This window comes from Dermacentor andersoni, chromosome 11 (assembly GCF_023375885.2).
Source record: "Dermacentor andersoni chromosome 11, qqDerAnde1_hic_scaffold, whole genome shotgun sequence".
In the NCBI taxonomy this organism is placed as follows: Eukaryota; Metazoa; Arthropoda; class Arachnida; order Ixodida; family Ixodidae; genus Dermacentor; species Dermacentor andersoni.
In genome coordinates this window covers 12,388,592-12,412,354 of record NC_092824.1, presented here as the reverse complement: position 1 = coordinate 12,412,354, position 23,763 = coordinate 12,388,592, and the positions used below count along the sequence as shown (strand labels likewise).

The window sequence follows — 23,763 nt, the reverse complement described above, 5'->3', positions numbered from 1 at the left end:
ATGGCGGAGCTGATAATGGGAGCGGAAGTGGGAAACTTCCGTTGAAGGCTGGTGAAATCATTCGGGCGGCTGGCATCCACCAAGGAACTGTTGTTCATCCAACGAGGAAGTTTCCGCGCAAGACGAAGGGAATCGTTTGTCTGATTACGCCATAGTTTTGCTGGCGTTTCTTCGCTGGCAAATGACGTCATTCTGCACAGCTGGCGACGCCGCCTAAAACGCCGGTCGTGAAAAAGAAGGCCTTCGTTCGCGACACTCATCCGGTACAGGGAGCGCAGTAAGAAGGAACCAAGTGTTGCGTTACTCTCCTTACGTCTACTGGGCGCTCCTGCACGCGAAACTGTGACCATCCGTTTAACTGCCGTTGTAGAGTTCAACGAACAGCTCCGCTCAAACAGACCTCCGACGTAATCGCTCATCAGCGTGGCTGCTGGTGTTCCACAAAGCCTTGGACATTGAAGTCAAGGCTGTGTACAGGGCACACGCAACGGGAGCACCGCGGCAGACGCAGCCATCGACACAGATGCGTCCCCTGAGAGCTCTAACCACGGGCAGGTCTCAGGTCTGCGGACAGCCGGTTCCAATGTGTTTTGATATTACCAAGTGCATCGTCGCTCTGTTATTCACCGCATGCATTACAGGTGAGTTGAATATCACACGCGATCAATAATGTACACATGTTTTTAAGGCCTACCTGTTCGCGCACAACAACCGTTATTACGTTACTTGCAATTTCTTTCACGCTGCGTTCTTATTGCTTTTATGTCCCGAACGGCACGCAGTATGATCGTGACATGTTGGTCCCGACAGAAACCTACCTGGCGACCGGCGCAAAAGAGGAAAACTGCGGGCCATATAGACGGTGATTATTTTTTGGCAACGTGATAACCCTCAATGGGCGCATAAGTTTTTTAGGTTGTAGTAAAAGAATAAATTATGGGATTTAGTATGCCGAAACTTACCATTAACGCTATATGAAAAGGTTTCATCGCGTTTTTTTAAACCTCATCTAAAAAGATGGAAACCACCGCCTCGGGAATCTAACCAGCAACGTCTCGTTCAGCAGTATGACGCCAGGACAACACAGTGACAACGGCGTGTTGTAATCACTACCAAACGAGCTCAAAAGTGTACAGCGAGAGCGTAGGGAAAAGCTTATCGATTTGGCGCAGAACTGGTTTGGGGAGCACAGTGTTGCCGCAAGAGACGCAGCAACAAAGAGGTTAAGTCAGCGCTTTTCTGCATCTAACCACTACAGGGGCCGTACATGTGCGAAATGAAATTTCGATGGAAAGTGTTAATTAGGTGAGTACTGCCCCAATAACGGTTTACGTGGTGAGGCAACATACTCAAGCGAGTGACCCTCTTCTTACGAGGACATGCCTCGCACATTTATTTCGAAAGTACACGGCGAATTTACTAGTAATCAAAGCGCTGGTTCTCCAAACATCTCACTATCAAATGTTCAAACAAATTATCCGGAGATTTTTATCACGGGTGATGTTATATAAAAGGTGGCTGTCAGGGTTTTAAGCTAAAGCACCACACAGGCCCCTTATTCTGCCCCACAGCCGGCCAGAGCCTGAGAATGCCATATGCTGCCCATGCGATCCTGTCCCAAGTGATTTCAAACCTGGTCCGTACCCGGCCGGCTGTGCTTTGTTCAGCCAGTTAACACTTGAGCCTAAACAAAGCATGCATGGTTAATCTTTGGTTACATGTTAAGATATAGCCGGACACAAATTATTTGAAAGAAGCTCTGAGATATTTTGTGCGAAAACACGGATAATGTTATGAGGCCCGGCCATTGCGCGGGACTCCGAATTAATTTTGATACCCTGGAGTTGTTGAAAGTTCACGCAGAAAGATTATTTGCAGGAGACGGATTTTACTTTGAAGTTTTTTTTTGTTCTTTTCACTAGAGTTGCTGTTAACCAATGATCTCGTGAAAAAAAAAAAAACTTATTTTCTGTTCATCATGCTCATGCTTACTGTGTAATGCATTCACCAGTAATGTATCAGATCATTGGCTTATTAATTTTTATTTATTTACTTCAATATTCTCAAGGCCCAACGGCTTTACATAGAGGAGTGGATATTTTGATACACGAAAATCTCAAATGTGACTTTCTCGATGGCGGTAGCATCTCTAATTGCAGCAACAGAAGGAGGGAGACGCATTCCATTCGGTGTTCGTGCCTGGCATAAATGAACTGGAAGAAGCTCAGTATGGCATGAATTCGTGGTCACTGCGAGAAGAAACGTGGGTGGGAGGCAGAAGAAGCTGATCTTCAAGGACGGCGTTGTTAGTGAAATCAATATTCCGAAACAAAAACACAAACGGGTGCACATGCGGCGCGATTCGAGAGGAGCAATCACTGAGTTTATAGACTATACTGGCTTCACGTGAGTAATTGGATACAACAAACAGAGCGGCACGGTTCTGGTCACTTTTCACTGCATCCACCATAAGTTGCCACAAAGCGTAGACATAAGTGCATAACTTACAGATGATATTTATGCAATGTTACCCTTTCGGTCTAACTTCTGAATTTCAGAGAACCATTGCTGGAACTCAAAATAAGAAACTTGGCGCGAATGTAAAGTGAAGTACGCTGGTTTGCTGGTCTTCAGAACCAAGCCCGAATGGGGTTCTTTGTGCACGGTAATTCCTAGAGAACCCCCGTGGCTTCAGAAAAAAAATAGAAGTTGCTTTAGTGTAGCTACGCACATGAAGAAAGCGGTTTTACGGTCTTGGCCGCATGCAGTGTACGGCGAGAAAACGTAACAAGCTACTGCGAATAATTTTTTTCTCCATGCAAACGTTTTCCATGGCCAAAGTGAAAGATAAAGCATTGCGCAGCGCCGTGATAGGCTGTATTTACCAGGTCTTCGGAAATACGAAATACTGGCCCGAAAGACGCCTCAAGTACATCCGGGCGCACCTCGACAAGAGACCTGCCGCGAGCCTCGGCGATTAACGCGGCCGGCAACCGTCACGCCAGGCACATCGCCACGATCGGCCACAGCGTCCTCGGAGGCGACAAACACCTCGCGCTGACAGCACGTCCGTCTCAACGAGCCAGTTGTCGTCGTTCGGTCACAAACGCTCTCCTCGACTCGGTCGCGAGAGAGCCCGTGCCGAAAACTGGAGCCAGAGGATGCTATTCGCTTTAAAAGAGCAGAAAGCTCTGTGCTCTGGAGAACTATTTATGGCTTATAACAGTGCGGCGCTGTCGCCATAATGAATAGCACGCCACTACCGACAACGTCAGCGACTTTCCACTGGGCCGAACTGATAAGCGGGTCAAGTGCGTCGGCTGTTTGCACGTCACTCATCCGACATTCCAGAATTGTCGCCGGTGCACGCCTGCGTTCCACAATGCGCGGACTACTATTCGCGTCGCTCACGAAACCTGAGTAGACAAGATTCTTTCGCCACAGAATCGGAGACAACTTTCGAGAAAGTTCGTGTACATGAAGTTGCGTCTTGCGCCGAGCGAAAATGGTTACCGGAAAAAGATAAACAATGCACTCCTGTCAAAATCATTTTTGAAGCCAAAAGCCTATGTTGGAGGCAATACAGTTTTTGAACGTTGATATATTTAGAATGACATGCCCTAGAATGTGGTATATTTTAGCTCCAATCGAGGGTCACCCAAGTCACATACTGTCGCCACTGTCGACCAAGCCTAACGCATCCTTCGAAATCGATGCCCGCGCAGAATATCAAGTATCAGCGTCAGAACTCAATCTGAAATTCGTACAGCAATGTACTATAAGTTCTCAGAAGCTTGTATTTTTGTAACAGCTTTCTATTATTTCATAGCGTTAGAAGTTAGTAATGGGCCGTAGGTTATCCATGTGCGGTCCCTGTGCTTGCATTTTTTTTTCGAGGAGGTATATCATTTTAGCAAGCCTCCAATCTGTAGCAGCAGCACCGTACATACCGAAGTAGTTGGCGATATTAAACAGGGCTCTGAAGAGTGAGAATAAACAAGATTTTTAACATAACCCTTGTTGGGCCACCTGAACCTTAAGCTTAGGAGGTTAGCGGTTGCTCAACGTGCTTGACTCTTCCATTATTACCTCTTATCCAGAGTTTGAGGCTAGAAGAAGTTTAATTACTTCTGTCTTGTGAAGCGCTTTTCTAAAAACTTTAGCCATTTTACCTACTGATTCTAGGAATTCGCTTTCTGTAGAACAACTGAGTCAGTATTCATAGGTGCTGGTACAGCCTTGCGAAGAAGCCTAGAAATTGCGCAGCAACCACCATGTAATGACGATTGTCAATGTGAGCGAATAGCCGAACGCTTCTGCGCTTAAATAAATGAAAGAGGCTATTTAAGGCGTATATTTCATGCATTGAGAATATTTAGATAGTGTTTACTGTTTAACTGCATAATTCCTCATAGAACATAGCCCTTATCGAGCGCACCTATAGCGGTACTAAAGGGCGCTACAAGCACAAGCGACTTGTCATGTCTTTGTTCATTCTAGTTGCGTGAGCATCAACATAGAACGCTACAGTCACTTTCTTCGCAAATAATTGCAAAAAACGTTTCACTTAAAAAATCTGACGTCACGGTTATTAACATCAATACAGATGAGTTAATCTCGTCACAGGATTGCCAGGTATCCACTGTAAGCGAATAAAACACCTGAGAGTGTGAGTAAATAAACGAATAATCGTTGTGAAGACGCACAGACTTGAACCTGAAGCAATCCGTAAGACAAATGCAGTTGTAACGAAGCAGAGAGCATTAGGAAAGTATACCAACTACGAAGTAGTAAGAGGTGTACTGGTACTGGGCTTGGCGCTCGGAAATGCAGTTTTGTGCTTACGGTCACAAAAAGTTAGGTCATGAAGTAAACCAGAGGCAGGGAGGGAACATTAATTCAACCCTCGAGCGAAGGACGAGCGAAGGCTAAGATTTTATCATAGTGTCTCGACCAAAGTGGTGAGCCTCTAAGATATTTCAGAACAGGCTACTTGAAACACACTGCGGCCCTCTTGCGTCCAGTGGTCGAAGTACAAAATCTGGTTTGCAAGCAAGGCTATCGCTGTCAGCAGTACTTGGCCGCTTCTCTCTCGGCCGGCTGACCTGAGCTTAGTCGCTTGCGCTTGGAATGCGCGCTCTTCGCCATTGGTCAGTCGCCTTATGTTTCTCAAGGCAAAAAAAAAAAGTCAAGCGTGTTAGCATCAATATATTACTACTCAGTTCGTTTCTTAAAATACGGTATAACCTGCAGATATTCAAAATTGGTTCGAGAACACCTGTCTCGCTCATGCGCACATCTTTGCAATTGGTGCACTGCGTAGTGAATACTTCTGTGACATGTTAAGCCAAGTTGGGAAAAATCCATCTAGTTGGCATAATAATAATAATAATAATAATAATAATAATAATAATAATCGTCATTACATCCGTTTGAGTCACTTACATATCATGCCCGCATAAGCAACATTGCTTGTGTGAGAGGCTGGGCAGGCGGCATGAAGTACTAATGCGTGTGCACAACGGATTAATAAGACGCTAAAAATAAATAAAATAATATTGAGCCATAAAGAAAGAAATAGCGTGATATCGAATAGGCATGCGCGTACCATGGCGACGATATCCGTGCTTTGAGTTCCCGTGTTTCCTTGAACAAGTCACCCACCTATCGGATGGTAAAGGGACGACACTTGTTTTTTTTTTTTTTACCCTTGGCGTACGGGGCGCAGCGAGGCCGACGGCAAGCGGTGTTGTGCCTGGTGACCGCGAAGCAGTCGTCAGCTGGAGTCAACCGACAACGTCGAGCAGGGACGCCATCCTGCACCGGGTCCTTTACAAGCCCATGGCGAGCCTTCTGAAGAACTGCGCGATCGAGGAAACCGAAGAGATTGCGGTGGCTACTCGGCCCGGACAGAGCAGCGTGACGCTGAGGAGACTGCGCCCGTACACTGTGTACAGAGTCACTGTGGTCGCCATCGGCGCTACAACAGTGCCACTACTGGACACCACTTTTCACACTAAGGATGCAGGTGAGACGGGCAATATTATGCAACCTAACGTGGGCTCTAGATACGTAAAATCTCTCGAAATATCGCGAGGATGTTGGCAGCACGACCCGCCAGCTGCTTATAATGGCAAGAAGTGGTGAGGTAGCCCGGATGAGTGAAAGCACGCATCACATTTTGTTGGGCAAGTGTCGCCGGCTGCATTCCTTATTTTTTTTGCGAGAGTGCAACCGCCCAGATAGAATTATCTGAGTGGTCCTGTTTGTAAAAGGTTGGTGTCAAGCAGAACACGGGCACTACTAAGATGTGCCATCCACGATACGCTTTTTCGGTTAATGGACCAGCGAGTGCACCTTTTAATTAGGATGGAAAAAAAAATGTGCAGATTGATGTAAGCGCCTGTATCAAAGAAAATACAGCAAAATTAAAGATTGCGGTAATATTAACCATTTCATTAAGGTATTGCATGGTGTGCTTTAGAGACGCCTATGAGCCGACAATCCTAGCCATTGTAGAATAGATGGAAATGAACAGGCTGACGCGGAGGCAAGAAAGCCTCACACTGACGGGAAGATTATAAAACTTAATTTTTCCTGGTATGCATATCAAGGCCTTGCTATATAACTTCATCAAAACTTCTATGACGTGACAATGGGACAACCCCGAACATCGGCAAGAGCGCCTCCACAGACTTGACGTTGGTTTGCGATTCCGACTTATACTTCGTTTGCTGACAGGGCAGGAAACACTCATCCATCGATTACATCTTCGTGTGGCGTACACTCACCGATACCTTCACCAGATTGGACGAGAACGGGACCCTGACTATAGCGTCTGTCACACACCCGAGACAATAGCTCACGTACTTTGCGTGTGCCCTCAATATGCGGCAGAGCGAAGAACACTTAGGTCTAGCGTTGACTCCTTGGAATCTGGCCCTTTTTGGTAGAGAAGATTTCAGGCGCGTAGCAACGCACCATAAAGTCACTCTTGAGCTTTGTACGTGAGACTGGCTTAGACGATCGCCTCCAGAGCCTGCGAGACGTGCAGACAGTGCGAAATGTGTTTGCGCAATAACGTATTGTGGGGACAAGATTATTCCTGCGTGTATTATGCCTACAGAGCGCATCCGCGTATTGGACAACGGATATATAGTAGCTCATTGCACCACAACATAATCACCTGCCACCTGCCTTTCCCTGTATCTGCCACTTTCCCTCTTCCCAGTGAAGAGTAGCAGGCTAGAGACACGCTCTCCACTCCGAACTCTCCTCCTTTCTCGTCATTAAAATCTGCTCCTCCTATGTGGAATGAAGCTTTGTTTATTGGTGATGCCTATTTCATGCTCTACAAAGGCTGGTTCGGTTCAGATTGGTCTGATGAGCTATATGTCGGAGCCGTGGTGGGTCATGCCGATGCGAGATCATTGGCCGAGGACGGATACACACCCACTGGCACATGTTAAGCGGCTGTATCAAAGAATATAGCAAAATGAAATAGCGCGTTAATTATTAGTCACCATTGCGTTAAGAGATTGATGTGCTTTACAGACGCCTATGGGCGGACAATTTTCTTGTTGCGCAGAACCGAGGTGGGAGCACTTCGTCTTAATAGAAACCATCATCATCATCATCATCATCATCATAAGTCTATTTTTTTTGTCCACTGCAGGACGAAGGCCTCTCCGTGCGATCTCCAATTACCCCTTTCCTGCGCCAACCTATTCCAACTAGCGCCCGCAAATTTCCTAATTTCATCGCCCACCTAGTCTTCCGCCGTCCTCCACTGCGCTTCCCTTCCCTTGGCGCCCATTCTGTAACCCTAATCATCCACCGGTTATATAACCTGCGTATTACATGACCTGCCCAGCTCCATTTTTTTCTCTTAGTGTCAATGAGAAGATCTGCTATACCCGTTTGCTCTCTGATCTCAACCGCTCTCTTTCTGTGTCTTGTCAGTCTCCAAGTTTCTGCCCCATATGTCACCACTGATAAAATGCACTGATAGTACACCTCCCTTTTCAATAATAATGGTAAGCTTCCAGTCAGGAGCTGACAACGCCTGCCGTATGCTCTCCAACTCATTTTTATTATTCTGCGAATTTCCTTCTCATGGTGAAGGTTCCCTGTGATTATTTGGTAAACATACTCCTTCACCGACTCTAGCGTCTGACTGGCGATCCTAAACTTTTGTTCCCTTGCCCGGCTATTTATCTTTATCTTTCTCTCCTGCATAATAATTTTCAACCCCCTTCTTACACTATCTCTGTTAAGGTCCTCAATCATTTGTTGTCTTGTCTCCAGCGTTACTGAACAGAACAAATGTCATCTGCAAACCGTAGGTTACTGAGATATTCGCCATGGATCCTTACTCCTAAGCCTTCCCAGTTTAATAGCTTGAATACGTTTTCCAAGCACGCAGTGAATAGCATTGGAGAGATTGTGTCTCCTTGTATGACCACTTTCTTTATAGGTATCTGCCTACATTTCTTGTGTAAAATTAAGGTAGCTGTGAAATCTCTGTAGATATCTTGCAAGGTATTTACATAAGCGGCCTGTACTCCTTGATTACGTAATGCCTCTATGACTGCTGGTATCTCTACTGAATCAAATGCCTTTGCGTAATCTATAAACGCCATATACAGAGGCTAAATGTATTCTGCGGATTTCTCGATTACCTGATTGATGACATCGATGTGAGCCATTATACAGTACCCCTTCCTGAAACCTGCCTGTTCCCTTGGTTGATTCAAGTCCTATCGGAGATTATATTGTTGAATATTTTACATAAGAGTGGAAGTAAGCTAATGGGCCTATAATTTTTTCAATTCTTTACCGTCTCCCTTTTTAAGGACTAGTATTTTGTGGATTGCTATTAGTAGTACGCCACTACACTACACGGATACGCCACTACACCACTGCGCGCATATTATCATACAACCTTTGCATATATATCCACAAATATGTCAGGCGGGATAGCGACCGACCCAACAGCCAGGTGACCACGAGAAACACGGAAAAGTTGGCGAAGAGAGTTTAAAATTTGTATTTATGATCTGGTTCGAGGCGCTGCCATGAATTCTTGCCAGCGATAATAAACGCATGGTGTGTGTACTTGTGAGGGGAAGAGCGCAGCACTCTGTATTGTGTCCCAGGAGGTTTCATCACTCTATGTATTTTGCTGATTTTTCCACGTACGTCGTTGCACTTGGGGGTGCTCCGAGTTAAAATTAATTTATGGGGTTTTACGTGCCAGAACTATGAGGCACGCCGTAGCGGGGTACTCCAGAACCACTCGGACCACCTGGGGTCCCTTAACGCGCACCTCAATCTCAGTATACGGGTTTTTCTCACAGTGAGTTGGCAGATGACCGCATTGCTTAATTCTCACGTTTAGACTATGTTCTCGTAACCGGTCATTAAGACACCTTCCTGTTTGTCCGATATATTTTTCCCAAAAGGACAGCGCAAGCTCATAAACAATAGATTCTACGCAACCCGCTGGTGCTTTACGATGATTCGCAGAGCATCCGACAGCTGGCTTACGGTACGGGTCTGTTGACCGAAATATATTAGCGAGTTTTTCTGGCGCTGAAAAGACCAGTTTTGTGTCCACCCGGCTAGACATTTTCTTCAGACTATTCTACGCAGGTAGGGCACTGCCGCTACCTTCCATGTGTGTTCCGTCCGTTGATATGCTGCGTCCCGAGTTGTGCGGTCTGACCCGCCTCTTTGTAGCAGCCCCTCTACGACCGAAACCTGCACTGAGTCCGGACGCCCTGCTGCTGATAAACTTCCTGACTGATCCATCAGATTCGTATAGATCTCATGGTGGCAAGACTTCTTTAATGAATTTCCAAACACAAGTTGGCAATGCTCCTCTTGACGAGCTTCGAGTGGACGGACCGATACGGCAACAGAGGCTTATTAGCCCTAGGTTTATACTCCCAACACGTGTGCCGTTCCATAAACTCGAGCTGAATATCTAAGAAACGCAGCACGTTATCAGTCCGCTCTTCAAGCGTGAGAGTAAGTGGGCTAAGGCCTGCAAAAAAAAACTTCGTAAAGCTTGCCTGTTGTAGAACGTGCGCCTGGTTCGAAATGGAGTAGATAGTCATCAACATACAGGTTACAGCGACAGGTTTTTGTTATAGTCGGCTGGAAAACTGTAATTTATTATAGGCGCCAAACATCAACCGATGCGGGCAACCTGCTTTTGAGTGAATATTTCGCCATACCATGCTGCATACGTCGAGCGAAGGTATCAACTAAGCATATCTATAAAAAGCCGTGAACGGATAGACCAGATAAATTTTGAAATGCAATTACGCCATACTCGTCTATGCACTCTTCTACGCATGTTATTAGTTTCTTTTGAGGCAAGGAGTAGTACAAGTCCTTGGTGTCAAAGGAGCAAGCTGATTAGCTTTCGTCATAATTTTCTTTCAGGAAGTCCACGATTTCTTCAGAGCTTTTAATCGAAAATGGGTCGTCAATATTGAGAATTCTGAGTTGTTCCTGCAAGAAAAGAGCAAAGATTTTTGCCATGACACGATTTCTGAAACTAGCACTTGCGACCTACCGTCATTTGTCTCATCTTGACAGCCTGCATCAGTCCTCTTATCGAGACCTCCAAAAAAAAAAGCAGGGAGCTTAAACAACTGCTGCAAATGCCCCCCGTAATTTTCTTGCGTTATGCCGATTTATCCGCTAGGGCACTAAGTGCAGGTTCAACCCGTCATTCAAATCGAATGTTTTACCCGACACGACAGTTTGGTTACCTCCTCGCCGGCCGGACGGTTGTCCCGTGCGGCCACGTGCTATCCTAGTGCGTATATCTCAAGGTCGTCTTTTTTCCTTTTTTTTACAAATGTAGCCATTGCCTCATTCCATGTCTCTATTCCATGGCGAACGGCGTCCAGCTCCAGATGGCCCGCCCAGAGATCTGCGACACTCGACGTCAGCGGCATTGCTCGAACTGCTCACCTGGTCAGAGGTTGCGTGTGACCTGGCCAACGGCGAGATACGCAGTTACCACATGCACTTGCGCAGCCCCGACCCCTGGGAGGCGGAAACGCACGAGCACAACGCCAGCTCGACCGCGCACACCTTCGCCCACTTGGCTCCTTTCACGAGATACACCGCCAAGGTCTTCGCTCAAAACGACGCCGGTCGTTCGCCGTACTTCGCAGCTATAAATTTCACCACCGCCCCATTCCGTAAGTGACTTCTGGCAGTGCCTTACTTGGCGTGGTTTCTGTTTGTCTAAGAGATGCACAATAATATGTTTTCTTTACTTACTGGCAAGAAGCACAATGACAACGTTAAAAGAAATTCCGGCAACGTCACACTGGATTCAGAAAAGCAAGTTTTTTATATAGTTGTGTCATTAGCGGGTGCACAGTTCGCGTGTTTATTTGGTTTGATGATATATCATGTTGTTCGCGTTGTGTTGTCAAACAGCCAAAACTGACCTTGTTTTCTTTCTTGTCTTGTTTAAGGTGACACACACACACACACACACACACACACACGCACGCATATATATATATATATATGTATATATATATATTGACACGTGTACTTATCTTTATCGGGCGACCACGTTTCGCCACCTAACAAATGTAATCGCACAGCGCGGGACGCGCCTGCATGTATCCGAAGTTTCTGGAAAGTTATCGATGCTTCTACCCGGCTGTCTGTTGTCGCCGAACGTTGTGTTATCTGATTTCATCGCGTGACGCGAATGGTGTAGAACATTGTGGAAGGCGTGCGGGTCCGAACGATTAGTCTGGAACATTCGACGACTGCTGTATAAAAGCCGACGCGCTTGCCTCGCTGATCAGATTTTCGACGATCGCCGACTGTGTTCGCCGCTTTCGTTGTGCTATAAGTGTAGCCTGTTTTGTGGGCACAGATTCGCCCAATAAAATCTAGTTTTGCCTTTCGCTGTATTGCCACTGTGTTCTTAACGTCACCACCACGTGACATCTGGTGGAGGTGCTTGTGCGTTCATGTACCGAACGCCCCCGCAAAGCCGCGATCCAAGCCCGAAGCCCGAGGACAAAACCAACATCGCCCAAGACCAGCGTGCTAGCCGCAGACTGCAAGGACTGCCCCCAGAGCACGGACTTCTACCTGAGTCGACAAAGAAGATCGTGGTCAAAACAACCACAATGGCTGCCCCAGCATCCCCCGTTGTCCTACAACAACCTCGGGACCCACTGACCTTCCATGGAGCAGCGACTGAAGACCCAGAATCCTGGCTGGAGACGTACGAACGAATCGCGACTTTTAACAACTGGGACTCCGACGACAAGCTGCGGCATGTATACTTTGCCTTAGAAGATGCCGCCAGAACGTGGTTTGAGAACCGGGAGTCGACCTTGACGACATGGGACCTCTTCCGTAGCGGCTTCCTGCGCACCTTTACGAGCGTCGTGCGCAAGGAAAGGGCCGAAGCCATGCTGGACGCCCGAGTGCAGCTACCTAACGAGAACGTTGCCATCTTCACGGAAGAAATGAACCGTCTGTTCCGCCACGCCGACCCGGATATGCCCGAGCAGAAGAAAGTCCGCCTTCTCATGCGTGGTGTAAAGGAAGAACTTTTCGGTGCAATGATACGAAGCCCCCCGAAGACCGTAGAAGAGTTCCTTCGCGAGGCCACCAGCATCGAGAAGACACTCGAAATGCGGAACCGGCAATTCAACCGCCGTACAAGCTCTACCCACTACGCAGGAATTCAATCACTGGCCACGGACGATCTGCGCGAGACCATCAGGGCCATTGCCCGCGAAGAACTGCGCAAGGTCTTGCCTTCGTCGCAGCCTCAAGTGGCCTCGATCGCCGACATCGTGAAAGAAGAGGTGCACCGATCGCTTGGAGTTCCTGAGGTGCAACCAGAATCACCACAGCCGCAGCCGGAAGCAATGACCTACGCCGCCGTCGCACGCCGTCAAGGCACCCCTCCGCGACCACGCCAGGGCCCTGTAACGCCGCAATTCCGTCGTCCGCCGCCGCCGCCACCAGCACGCCCACCCGTCGCCCACCGCACCTACGCGAGGAAGACGGACATTTGGCGAGCGCCCGACCACCGCCCGCTCTGCTACCACTGCGGAGAAGCGGGTCACGTCTACCGACGATGTCCATACCGGGAGATGGGACTGCGAGGTTTCGCCGTGAACGCTCCGCGCCCGCAGCAAGGTGAACGCCCCCGGGATATCGCCGACTACCTCGCCGCTACTCAGTGGAGCTCTCGACGACCGTCACGTTCGCCATCACCAGGCCGCTACCTGTCGCCGCAGCGCCGACCTTACACTGGCCCAGCCCGGGGCCGGTCAGCGAGCCCATATCCGGAAAACTAAAGGCAGCAACCGATGGAGGTGCGGTTGCTGTTCGTCGAACTGACGAAGATCCTCCGCCGCCGACGAAGGCGCCGAAGAAACCATCTCGACGACATAATAACGACACGCCGCCGTCCCGAGGAAGTCAGGAAGCCAAGACTACACCGACGAAAGCCGACTTAACGACGCGACGTAACAGCTTCAGTTCAACACGACGCAGCCGTGATCCGACGCCAAGACCTAACTGCAACGCAAGACAAAGAACCACCGACCTCGACGTGCTTCTAGACGGCCACGCAGTCACCGCCTTAGTCGACACAGGCGCCGATTACTCAGTCATGAGTGGACACATCGCCGTCCAGTTGAAGAAGGTTAAGACTGCATGGGAAGGCCCTCAAATTCGGACCGCTGGAGGACACCTGATTACGCCGACAGGAATGTGCACGGCAAGAATTACCATTCACGACCGGACTTACCCTGTCACCTTCGTTATCCTCCAACAGTGTTCACGAGACGTCATTCTCGGCATGGACTTCCTCAACCAACACGGCGCAGTCATCGACCTGAAGTCGAAGTCAATAACGCTGTCGGAAGATCATGCGATACCGCCGAAGAACCCTCGTAGTCACCACGCCTTGAGTGTGCTCGAACATCAAGTGAGCATCCCGCCTCGCTCCAGCATTGTTATTTCGGTCGGCACCGAAACACCCGCTGACGTAGAAGGCGTCATCGAAGGTGACCAACGTCTACTGCTAGACCGTGAAATTTGCGTCGCAAGAGGGATCGCTCGACTGCACGGAGGACACACGAAAGTGTTGCTGACAAACTTCAGCCAAGAGTTCAAGCACATCAACAAGGGCACGACGATCGCATACATCGAGGAAATTCTGGAAAACAGTAATGCGTTTGTCCTCTCGGATTCCGCCGCATCTACCCCGACGACCTTAGTTCCCGAGCCAGACTTCGACATAAATCCAAGTCTCCCCGCGATTAAGCAACAACAGCTCGGAAGTCTACTTCGACGATACAAAGAGTGCTTTTCGACGTCATCAAGGATTCGACGAACCCCAGTCGCAAAGCATTGCATAATAACTGAAGAGGGCGCTCGACCTCTCCGCCAGAGCCCATACCGAGTTTCGACGCGAGAACGCGATGCTATAAGGCACCAAGTCGACGAAATGCTGCGCGACGACATCATCCAGCCGTCCAAAAGCCCGTGGGCATCTCCTGTAGTCTTGGTGAAAAAAAAGGACGGAACCCTGCGTTTCTGCGTCGATTATCGTCGTCTGAACAAGATCACGAAGAAGGACGAATACCCCCTCCCACGGATAGACGACGCACTGGATCGGCTCTGCAACGTTAAATACTTCTCGTCAATGGACCTCAAGTCTGGCTATTGGCAAATAGAAGTCGACGAAAGAGATCGCGAAAAGACGGCCTTCATCACCCCAGACGGCCTCTACGAGTTCAAGGTTATGCCATTCGGACTGTGCTCGGCGCCTGCAACGTTCCAGCGCGTGATGGACACGGTTTTAGCAGGATTGAAGTGGCAGACCTGTCTCGTTTACTTGGATGACGTCGTCGTCTTCGCCGGAAATTTCGACGATCACCTGAGGCGGCTTGCGACAGTACTAGAGGCCATCAAGTCATCAGGGCTCACTCTGAAGCCGGAAAAGTGCCGATTCGCTTACGATGAGCTTTTGTTTCTAGGCCACGTCATCAGCAAATCTGGAGTACGCCCCGACCCAAAGAAGACAGCTGCCATCGCAAAGTTCCCGCAGCCAACCGACAAGAAGGCAGTGCGCCGATTCCTTGGCATGTGTGCCTACTATAGGCGCTTTGTCAAGGACTTTTCACGCATCGCGGAGCCGCTAACAAATCTAACCAAACGTGATGTCGAGTTCAAGTGGGAAACGCCGAAGGCCAAGGCATTTCAAGAACTCAAACGACGCATGCAGTCGCCGCCGGTACTTGCACCCTTCGACGAGGACGCCGATACCGAAATCCACACTGACGCCAGTAGCCTAGGCCTTGGTGCCGTCCTAGTTCAGAGGAAAGAAGGACTTGAACGGGTGATATCGTATGCTAGCCGGTCGCTGTCAAAAGCGGAAAGCAATTATTCTACGACTGAAAAGGAAGGCCTCGCCATCATTTGGGCTACAGCTAAATTCCGCCCTTACCTCTATGGCAGGCCATTCAAGGTCGTCAGCGACCACCACGCGTTGTGTTGGCTAGCTAACTTAAAGGACCCTTCAGGACGGCTGGCGCGGTGGAGCCTCAGACTACAAAAATATGACGTCACGGTAATATACAAGTCCGGAAGAAAACACTCCGACGCCGACTGCTTATCACGCGCCCCCATCGATCCCCCGCCGCAAGACGACGAGGACGACGACGGCTTCCTTGGGATAATAAGCGCGGAAGACTTCACTAAACAGCAACGAGCAGACCCGGAGCTAAAAGGCCTCGTCGAGTATTTGGAAGGGAACACCGACGTTGTCCCTAGGGCATTTAAGCTCGGGTTGTCTTCGTTCACGCTAGAAAACAACCTGCTCGTGAAGAACTTCTCACCAGTCCGCGCCAGCTACCTTCTTGTTGTACCCTCAGCGATGCGTCCAGAAATACTGCACGCCCTACACGACGATCCAACTGCTGGGCACCTGGGGTTCTCCCGGACGCTGTCGAGAATACAGGAAAGGTATTACTGGCCGCGTCTGACCGCCGACGTCGCCCGTTACGTCAAGACATGCCGAGACTGTCAACGACGCAAGACACCACCGACAAGGCAGCAGGATTACTACAGCCGATCGAACCTCCTCGCCGACCATTCCAGGAGATTGGGATGGATTTGTTGGGGCCGTTTCCGATGCCAGCATCCGGGAATAAGTGGATCGTCGTGGCGACGGACTATCTCACCCGCTTTGCTGAAACTAAAGCTCTACCAAAATGCAGCGCAGCCGAAGTGGCGAAATTTTTCGTCGAGAACATCCTGCTGCGACATGGTGCTCAAGAAGTCCTCATCACCGACAGAGGAACGGCTTTTACAGCAGAGCTCACCCAGGCCATTGCCATTCTGCAGTATAGCCAGACAAGCCACAGGAGGACAACTGCCTACCATCCGCAGACGAATGGTCTCACGGAGCGCCTGAACAAGACCCTCGCCGACATGCTAGCAATGTACAGTACGTCGACGTCGAGCACAAGACGTGGGACGCGGTCCTGCCGTATGTAACCTTCGCTTACAACACGGCAGTGCAAGAAACAACACAGATCACGCCGTTTAAGCTGGATTACGGCAGGAACCCGACAACGACGCTCGACGCCATGCTGCCCCACGTCACTGACGAAGAGAATGTTGACGTCGCTAGCTATCTGCAGCGCGCCGAAGCCCGACAGCTCGCCCGCCTACGGATCAAGAACCAACAGAGGACCGACAGCCGACACTACAACCTCCGACGACGCTTCGTCGAGTACTAGCCCGGCGACCGTGTTTGGGTTTGGACACCGATACGCCGACGAGGTCTGAGTGAGAAACTATTGCGCCGCTATTTCTGACCCTACAAGGTCATTCGACGTATTGGCGCACTGGACTATGAGGTCGTGCCAGACGGAATTTCGCATTCACAGCGGCGTCGCGCACGATCTGAAGTGGTCCACGTGGTGCGTCTGAAACCCTTTTACGGACGCTGACGAACTTCCTTATTTTATTGTTTTCTTTGCTACGGGTGTTTTTCTTTATCACTTTCGTTTGTATGCAGCATCGGGTCGATGCTTTTTAAGAGGGGGGTATTGGCACGTGTGCTTATCTTTATCGGGCGACCACGTTTCGCCACCTAACAAATGTAATCGCACAGCGCGGGACGCGCCTGCATGTATCCGAAGTTTCTGGAAAGTTATCGATGCTTCTACCCGGCTGTCTGTTGTCGCCGAACGTTGTGTTATCTGATTTCATCGCGTGACGCGAATGGTGTAGAACATTGTGGAAGGCGCGCGGGTCCGAACGATTAGTCTGGAACATTCGACGACTGCTGTATAAAAGCCGACGCGCTTGCCTCGCTGATCAGATTTTCGACGATCGCCGACTGTGTTCGCCGCTTTCGTTGTGCTATAAGTGTAGCCTGTTTTGTGGGCACAGGTTCGCCCAATAAAATCTAGTTTTGCCTTTCGCAGTATTGCCACTGTGTTCTTAACGTCACTACCGCGTGACAATATAATGACACGTTAAGGCGCACGTAAAAAAAGTCAGCACAAAAATTTAATTCTGACGTTTAGGCCGTGGTCCGGCCTTCATCAAGAGTGCTATTGCAAGCACTGAGACCTCAATTTATACATGTTCTCTGTAAGAGTGGGAACAAAAGAGAGAGGGAGAAAGTGAAGGCACTCTATGACTACAAGCACGCGCATATTCAGTGGCGTCATGAATACCAACGCACGTACATTCACTCCGGTCAAGAAATAAGAAAGATGGAATGAAAGCGAAGGTAGCCTATGAACAGTGCGTGCGAGGGGTCACAGCTGCCAGAAAAGTGTTTTGTCTTGTTTGAAGTGACTGCACCTTTTGTGAAACCGTACACGAAGGCGGTCACACGCCACCTTTTCGTTATATAGCCCCCATACTGTGACCTTCACTAACCTCCGAGTTCCACGAAATGTATTCGTTGCATTCTTCGCACGGATTGCATATTTTGTGTTTGCGGGCAAACTGTTTTTCTACAAAATTTACCCGCATATGAAAAAAAAATAAATCTAAAATTGTTTAAATTTATATGACAAACGTGAAGTAATAAACATCAACATAAGAGACGAGCGAAAATAATCGCTAATAAATGATGCCAAAATCCACATATAGCTTCCTAAACATGCGATATATACAACATATAACCGTTAGGTAATTCATAAAAGAGACAGGAAAAATATTCATTGGTGCATCAAACATATCGGCAATCTCGGAAACTTGTCTGTTTCTACGCTCTAAAAACAGTTGCACCCTTTGGGGTGTATATCTGCCACACAATGATACTCGTCATCTGCCTTGCTTGCGTTTCATTTCTTAAAAGCGTCGCGCTCGATACTTTCCTGTCGAGAATGCTCTGAAGGGCTAATAACGCGGAAGCCGTTCGAGACAGATGACTATTATCGTTGTGTGGCAGATATACACCGCGAAGTGTGCAACTGTTTTTAGAGTGTAGTTGGGCAAACACGTCAGCCTACCTATGCTTTCGTTATTTCCCCTAGAAATATGCTCAACTTGCGTATTAGACATGAAACACAAGCTTCTGTCTCGTAGCGAGTGGAAAATCCTGATTTTTAAAATAGTAGACTTAAATTTTCCAAAGCGTGGGCGAGTGTGTTCACATTTTTGAAGAGGGAGAGATGAGGTGTAGATTTTACATGTTATTTGTGATTACGAAAGCCTAGCCGAAAAGTGGTTTCTGGTAGTCCGATGTATTGTGCGTGGAAAATGGCGTACTCGAGGATATGTACCACGTTACAGGTGTCGAACTTGTAAACCCCTTGGATTTTGAATGAAAATGAAGACGCGGTGCATGCACTTGGCCACATGAGTAGCACTCGTCGTAGGGCACAGTTTGCATTGCCGCATGGTGCGCAGCCTTTGAAGTTAGCTGAGGTAATTCTGGAGGACGTGGCAACACCTCTAAGGGTAGTAGTGGCCCGTCTGCGTACCACCCGTGGAGATTCGGGAATAATTTGGCGCATTGCCGCCCGACTGGCCGCTCGAGGCACTTTGCGTGTATAGGGAGTATTCAAGTGACGTCACCACACCCCATTTTGTTGTACTTTGCACAGCTTCCACAGCGCTTCTGGAGATAAGTGGATTGAGATAACGCAGGCTTTCACCGTGCTCGCTGTACTGCAATATGGCGATCTTGATGACGTCAGTGCATACCCCGTATTCGCGGGCTTCTTGAACGTTCCGAAAAACACTTTCATGTAGCACCTATAGAGCAACAGAAAGCTGTAGCGGGAGTTTTTCATGTCGCTCTACAATTTCCTCATTGACACTTTTTATCTAATTGTAATATTCGATAAGTTGATTAATTAAGACTAATGATCTAATTAGGCGGAATCAAAAAGTAGTTTAAGTATCTCCAAGCAACGGTAAACAACATTACCTTGGTTCGGTCCAGCTACGTGGCATTCGCATATTTTTACATTCTGGCTAATGTTAGCTGTGACACCCTGTATACTGACGCCAATGCACACGTGGTTAGTCGAGGAATGAGTCTGTATCTGTCATCCAAGATAGGCAAGCTCCTTACCTGCCATATCGGTTGATGGGATGCTGACGCAATTGTCCCTTCAGTGGATTGCGTGGCCCTCCAATATTTCGCGCGTGAGTTGATTGTGGCACGTCTTTAATATAGTGCTACGCGCAAAATCTGGTTTGCAACCGCTGCATGTCGGCACGTGCAAAGCCAGATTGCTTCCTTGACCCGTTCTGAGCTCGGATGAATGCTCTCTGAGGCGGTCATTAACACAACTGTCCGATATACGAGAGACCCCATGACAAAGGGACGTTCTGCACAACATCGCTGCGGCAATCCACGATTCTTTTTCTATTCTTTTTTCGTATTTTCTTACGTGTTTCACGAAAGAAACGCGCAATAAATGAGGGTTCTGTTTGAGCGTTCTATGAACCTGTTTATCCTAGAAATATATAGAATATCTCACTCCCAGGTGCACAAGCCTCGTATAGGAGTATGATTTACATAGGCTGCCAATATTTTGATTTGCCTATTTCTTAAAGCGGTTGCTTGCTCGATTTCATAATGCGTGATGTTCTCCGTACAGCGTGTCGCAGAAAAAGAACCCTATAGCCAAGCACTCCATTTTTTATTCTGACAGACTGTGCCGTTCTTACTTCTTATATGCCCTGCCGGCTGGGTTGTCACCTGTATGCAATCTTCGCCATCTTTGCAAAGAGCCAGGGCGATCACATCACGGTAGCTAGTTCGCGGTAGCTCGCCTCGAGAATGTAGATCTTCTGAACGGGACATTTCATTGTCTGTCCAGAAGCCAGAAGAAGTGTAGACCCGCGCAGTGGCGTAATTTCTGGGATACGCGAACAGACTCTGCCCAACTAGCGATTATGAATAGTCGCTTTCAAATGTGCTTCATTGAGCCAAACTCCTTTCGTTGTTCTTCTCGCTGCGTCATTCAAATAAGATAAGAGATAATATTATTTGCATATGAGCCAGAGCTTCTTGTTCAGGTGTATCTTAGCACTAAAGTGATCCAAGAAGCACGGCGAATTGCGAAGTGTACCAAAAAACGTCGGAACGCGTATGTTCGGCAGCGCCCACTTTGCAATGACGTGGCGCAGTTTCCTGATTGGGGGTGATTGCTTCTTGTGGTGTGTTAGCTGAAGAGTTACTGACCTCGTGTGCTGCGGCGGAGTTGAAGCGCAGGGCTGTCAATGCGATGCCTCAACTGCTGTCGTTGTCAATGCTTATAACTTCCCGTAGAAACTGCCACATCTTTCTTGAGCTCCGCAAAAGTTGTTAAGCTTCCTTGGGAGGTTAATCCAGCGGGCGCAGATAAAGCAGTTTGCGGCAAATATAGCAAAGTGCTTGTCTCACTTGCAGAAGGTGTTGGCACTTTCATACTGGAACGCTTAGGTGGGGAAAACGGATCCTGTTTTAGCGATTTATTAGGGAAACATAATTATAATATAAATCTAATATTGGGAGTGCATACCTTGGTGTTGCTGTGAGTCGACGTTTGCATGGTATTCTGAATTCACTAGAGAAATTGCTGAAGCCACTAAAATTGCATGCGCTGGAAACTAATGCGTCATCTCAACCTCAGTATCGCTCTCGCAAAAACAAGCTGATTTTTTACCATACAATTTTATACCTATGTTGCTGCTTGATCGAATGTATTTGCAGTTAAACGGCTGGCCTTAATTGAACTTTACATGTATTGTCGGCATCCTCCCCCCCCCCCCCCCATGTTTATCGTGCTGATGCAGCTATGAAACTACGGAAATGCAGAGGACGAAGTTAAACATTTGTTCCTCCAAATTTGTTAAATGACCCGCAAATCTACCACTAGCAATTGCAGAAACCGGGAAAGGCCCCGCTTTTTGAAGATATGAAGACACATCAGCCTTGGTAACATTGTATATGATTTAGACGAAAGCTGTGTACATAAAAAATTGTTATTCACGCGTTAGAAGTTGCATGCAATTTTAACTATATTTGGAACATAGATATCAACACAAATTGTAATTCGACATTATTTTTGCTACATTGCCAACCTCATAAGGGCGAGGAGAAAGGTAAGAAAAGAAAGGGAGGATCGACGTCATAATAGAAATCAATCAGTATAGGACCGGAACTTGTACTCTGTGTGAAAGGTGCAAATATATTTTTCATGGCCCGAACTTCTCCATATCTCGAGCGCCTATAATACAATGTTATAAGTTGCTATAGATGTTGTGAGCAGAGCACGAAGGCGTCTTTATCTGAGATTAACTTAGTCAGAGATAACTTTTGTTGTGTTGAATTTCGAATACTGCAGGCCATTTCCGTGTCCACGCAGCAATGAGTTACACAAGCATATAGGTGAACAGTAATGGAACACTACATTTCTGCAATTCTTTTTACATGTTAACACGAGCAAATTCGAAGACCGCAAGATTAGAAATCCTCGATATTATAACGCGAAATATAGCGTCAATTGTGATATATAAGACGCGTCTGCATATGTCTTCAAATTTCATTAACGCAACAATAGCGACAAATAATAAATGCGTGGGTCGTACGATGTAGCTTTCCCATTACGCGGTGACCGTGCGCGCTCACCTGCCGACGGCCGTGTCGCAGCTCCGCCTCAGCCGACGGACCTGTTGGCGTCGGACCTGACCCCGGACAGCGTCCGCGTGTCGTGGAACGCTCCGTATCCTCCGCACGGCGTGCTGGACCACTTCCGGCTCCTGTTCTGGCGCAGCAGCGACAAGTCCAAAGCGACGGAAATAACCATCGTGCACGAGGAATGTCGCCGCAGGCGCCTTTTCGTTGCGAGGCACTGCTATACTGTCAAAGGCCTGGAACCCCGCACCGTCTACCGATTCTCGGTAAGGCCCGATGATCCACGTGTCGTCGCTGCTTCTAGTACTTTCTCACGACTAATTTTAGCCTATGCCTTCAAACTATAACACAAGTGATAATCCACATACCATCAATGCTTCTGGTATGTTCTCTTGACCGATGTAAGCCTAATTTCTAGACAAACACTTAGTGATGAGCCTCATACCATGGCTGCAACTGGTATGGTTACATGACGGACTTAAGTCTAATTTAAAGGCAAACACTAAATAATGGTCTTCATATATCTTCATTGCTTCTAGCAAATTCTGACGATAGATTTAAGTCTACTTTCGAGACACACATTAAGTAAACAACTGCTATCGCCACTTCTTCTAGTATGTTATTATGACGGATTTACTCCGGCTTTCAAGGGTCAGAAAAAGTGATGATATACATATGAACACGGCTTCTCGCATGGACTCATGAGGAACTTAATTCTACTTTCAAGCCCTAACAGATTAAATGTGAGCCGCCAGCGTGATACCTTTTAGTTGTCGAATAGGCTGTTTTGCGGTGAGCGGCACACTTTGGCAAGAACCTGATACTATGGCATTTCACCTCTTCGTAATAGTTCTTGAATATTGCCATTAGATATGCAAACTGTTTTTGCGTTCACATCACTGAATTGTGCATGCACACATTAAATGCATGCGACTGTGACAAATCTGCTTTGCACAAATATTGTACATAGGCTTTTTACGCTTTGGCATTTTAACTGTGACTATAAAGCGCTTGATGAACTTGCAGGTTTTCACGCCCTCAATGATCCCAATATGCTGTGAACCAATCAAAGCATGTTGATATGATCAAGTTATTTGTGTTTTGTGAGAAAGTAAAGAATTGAGTTGATGACATCAAACGTGAAAGAACTGTCAAAGAAAACATGGCTCCGTACAAGTCATTAGAGCAAGCACTGGAAACGCAGCTGATAATTCCAACTGAACAGACCAAGTGCTGAAGCACCTTACACGTACTTTATAGGGACGCATTGTAGTGACTTTTTTACTAACTCAACCCTACGCGCCGTGTGGAGAAAAATGTTTGGCCAAATTACGGCAAAAAGCATCGTGATTTTGGAGCGAAGCAGCGCCATCCAGAAGGCTGTTCCGGATAGCGCGAGGCAGTGGTGAAAGGTTATATGCTGGCGCCGCGCCATACACGCAGGCTAAGCTGAAATCATTGTGCAGCCTGCACGATGGGAAGATGTGGTGCTTCAAGCATGGTAGGGATAATCCGTCAGAGGTGAAATAATTTCTAGAATAATGACGACAATGTAATAACACGGCAGATACTCAACTGCTGCC

The 23,763-nt window shown here is 47.8% G+C and overlaps 1 protein-coding gene across 1 annotated transcript in view; it reads left to right on the top strand.

Moving 5' to 3' along the window:
* The first annotated feature begins 5,505 nt into the window (after nucleotides 1-5,505).
* LOC126517673 (cell adhesion molecule DSCAML1-like) overlaps nucleotides 5,506-23,763 on the top strand; it is a 47,257-nt gene continuing 28,999 nt past the window's right edge. Inside the window, exons 1-3 of the mRNA XM_072285541.1 lie at nucleotides 5,506-6,028; nucleotides 10,926-11,222; nucleotides 22,196-22,446. Coding sequence (XP_072141642.1) covers nucleotides 5,599-6,028; nucleotides 10,926-11,222; nucleotides 22,196-22,446 — 978 coding nt within the window. The 5' untranslated portion in view covers nucleotides 5,506-5,598. The remainder of the gene's footprint in view (nucleotides 6,029-10,925; nucleotides 11,223-22,195; nucleotides 22,447-23,763) is intronic.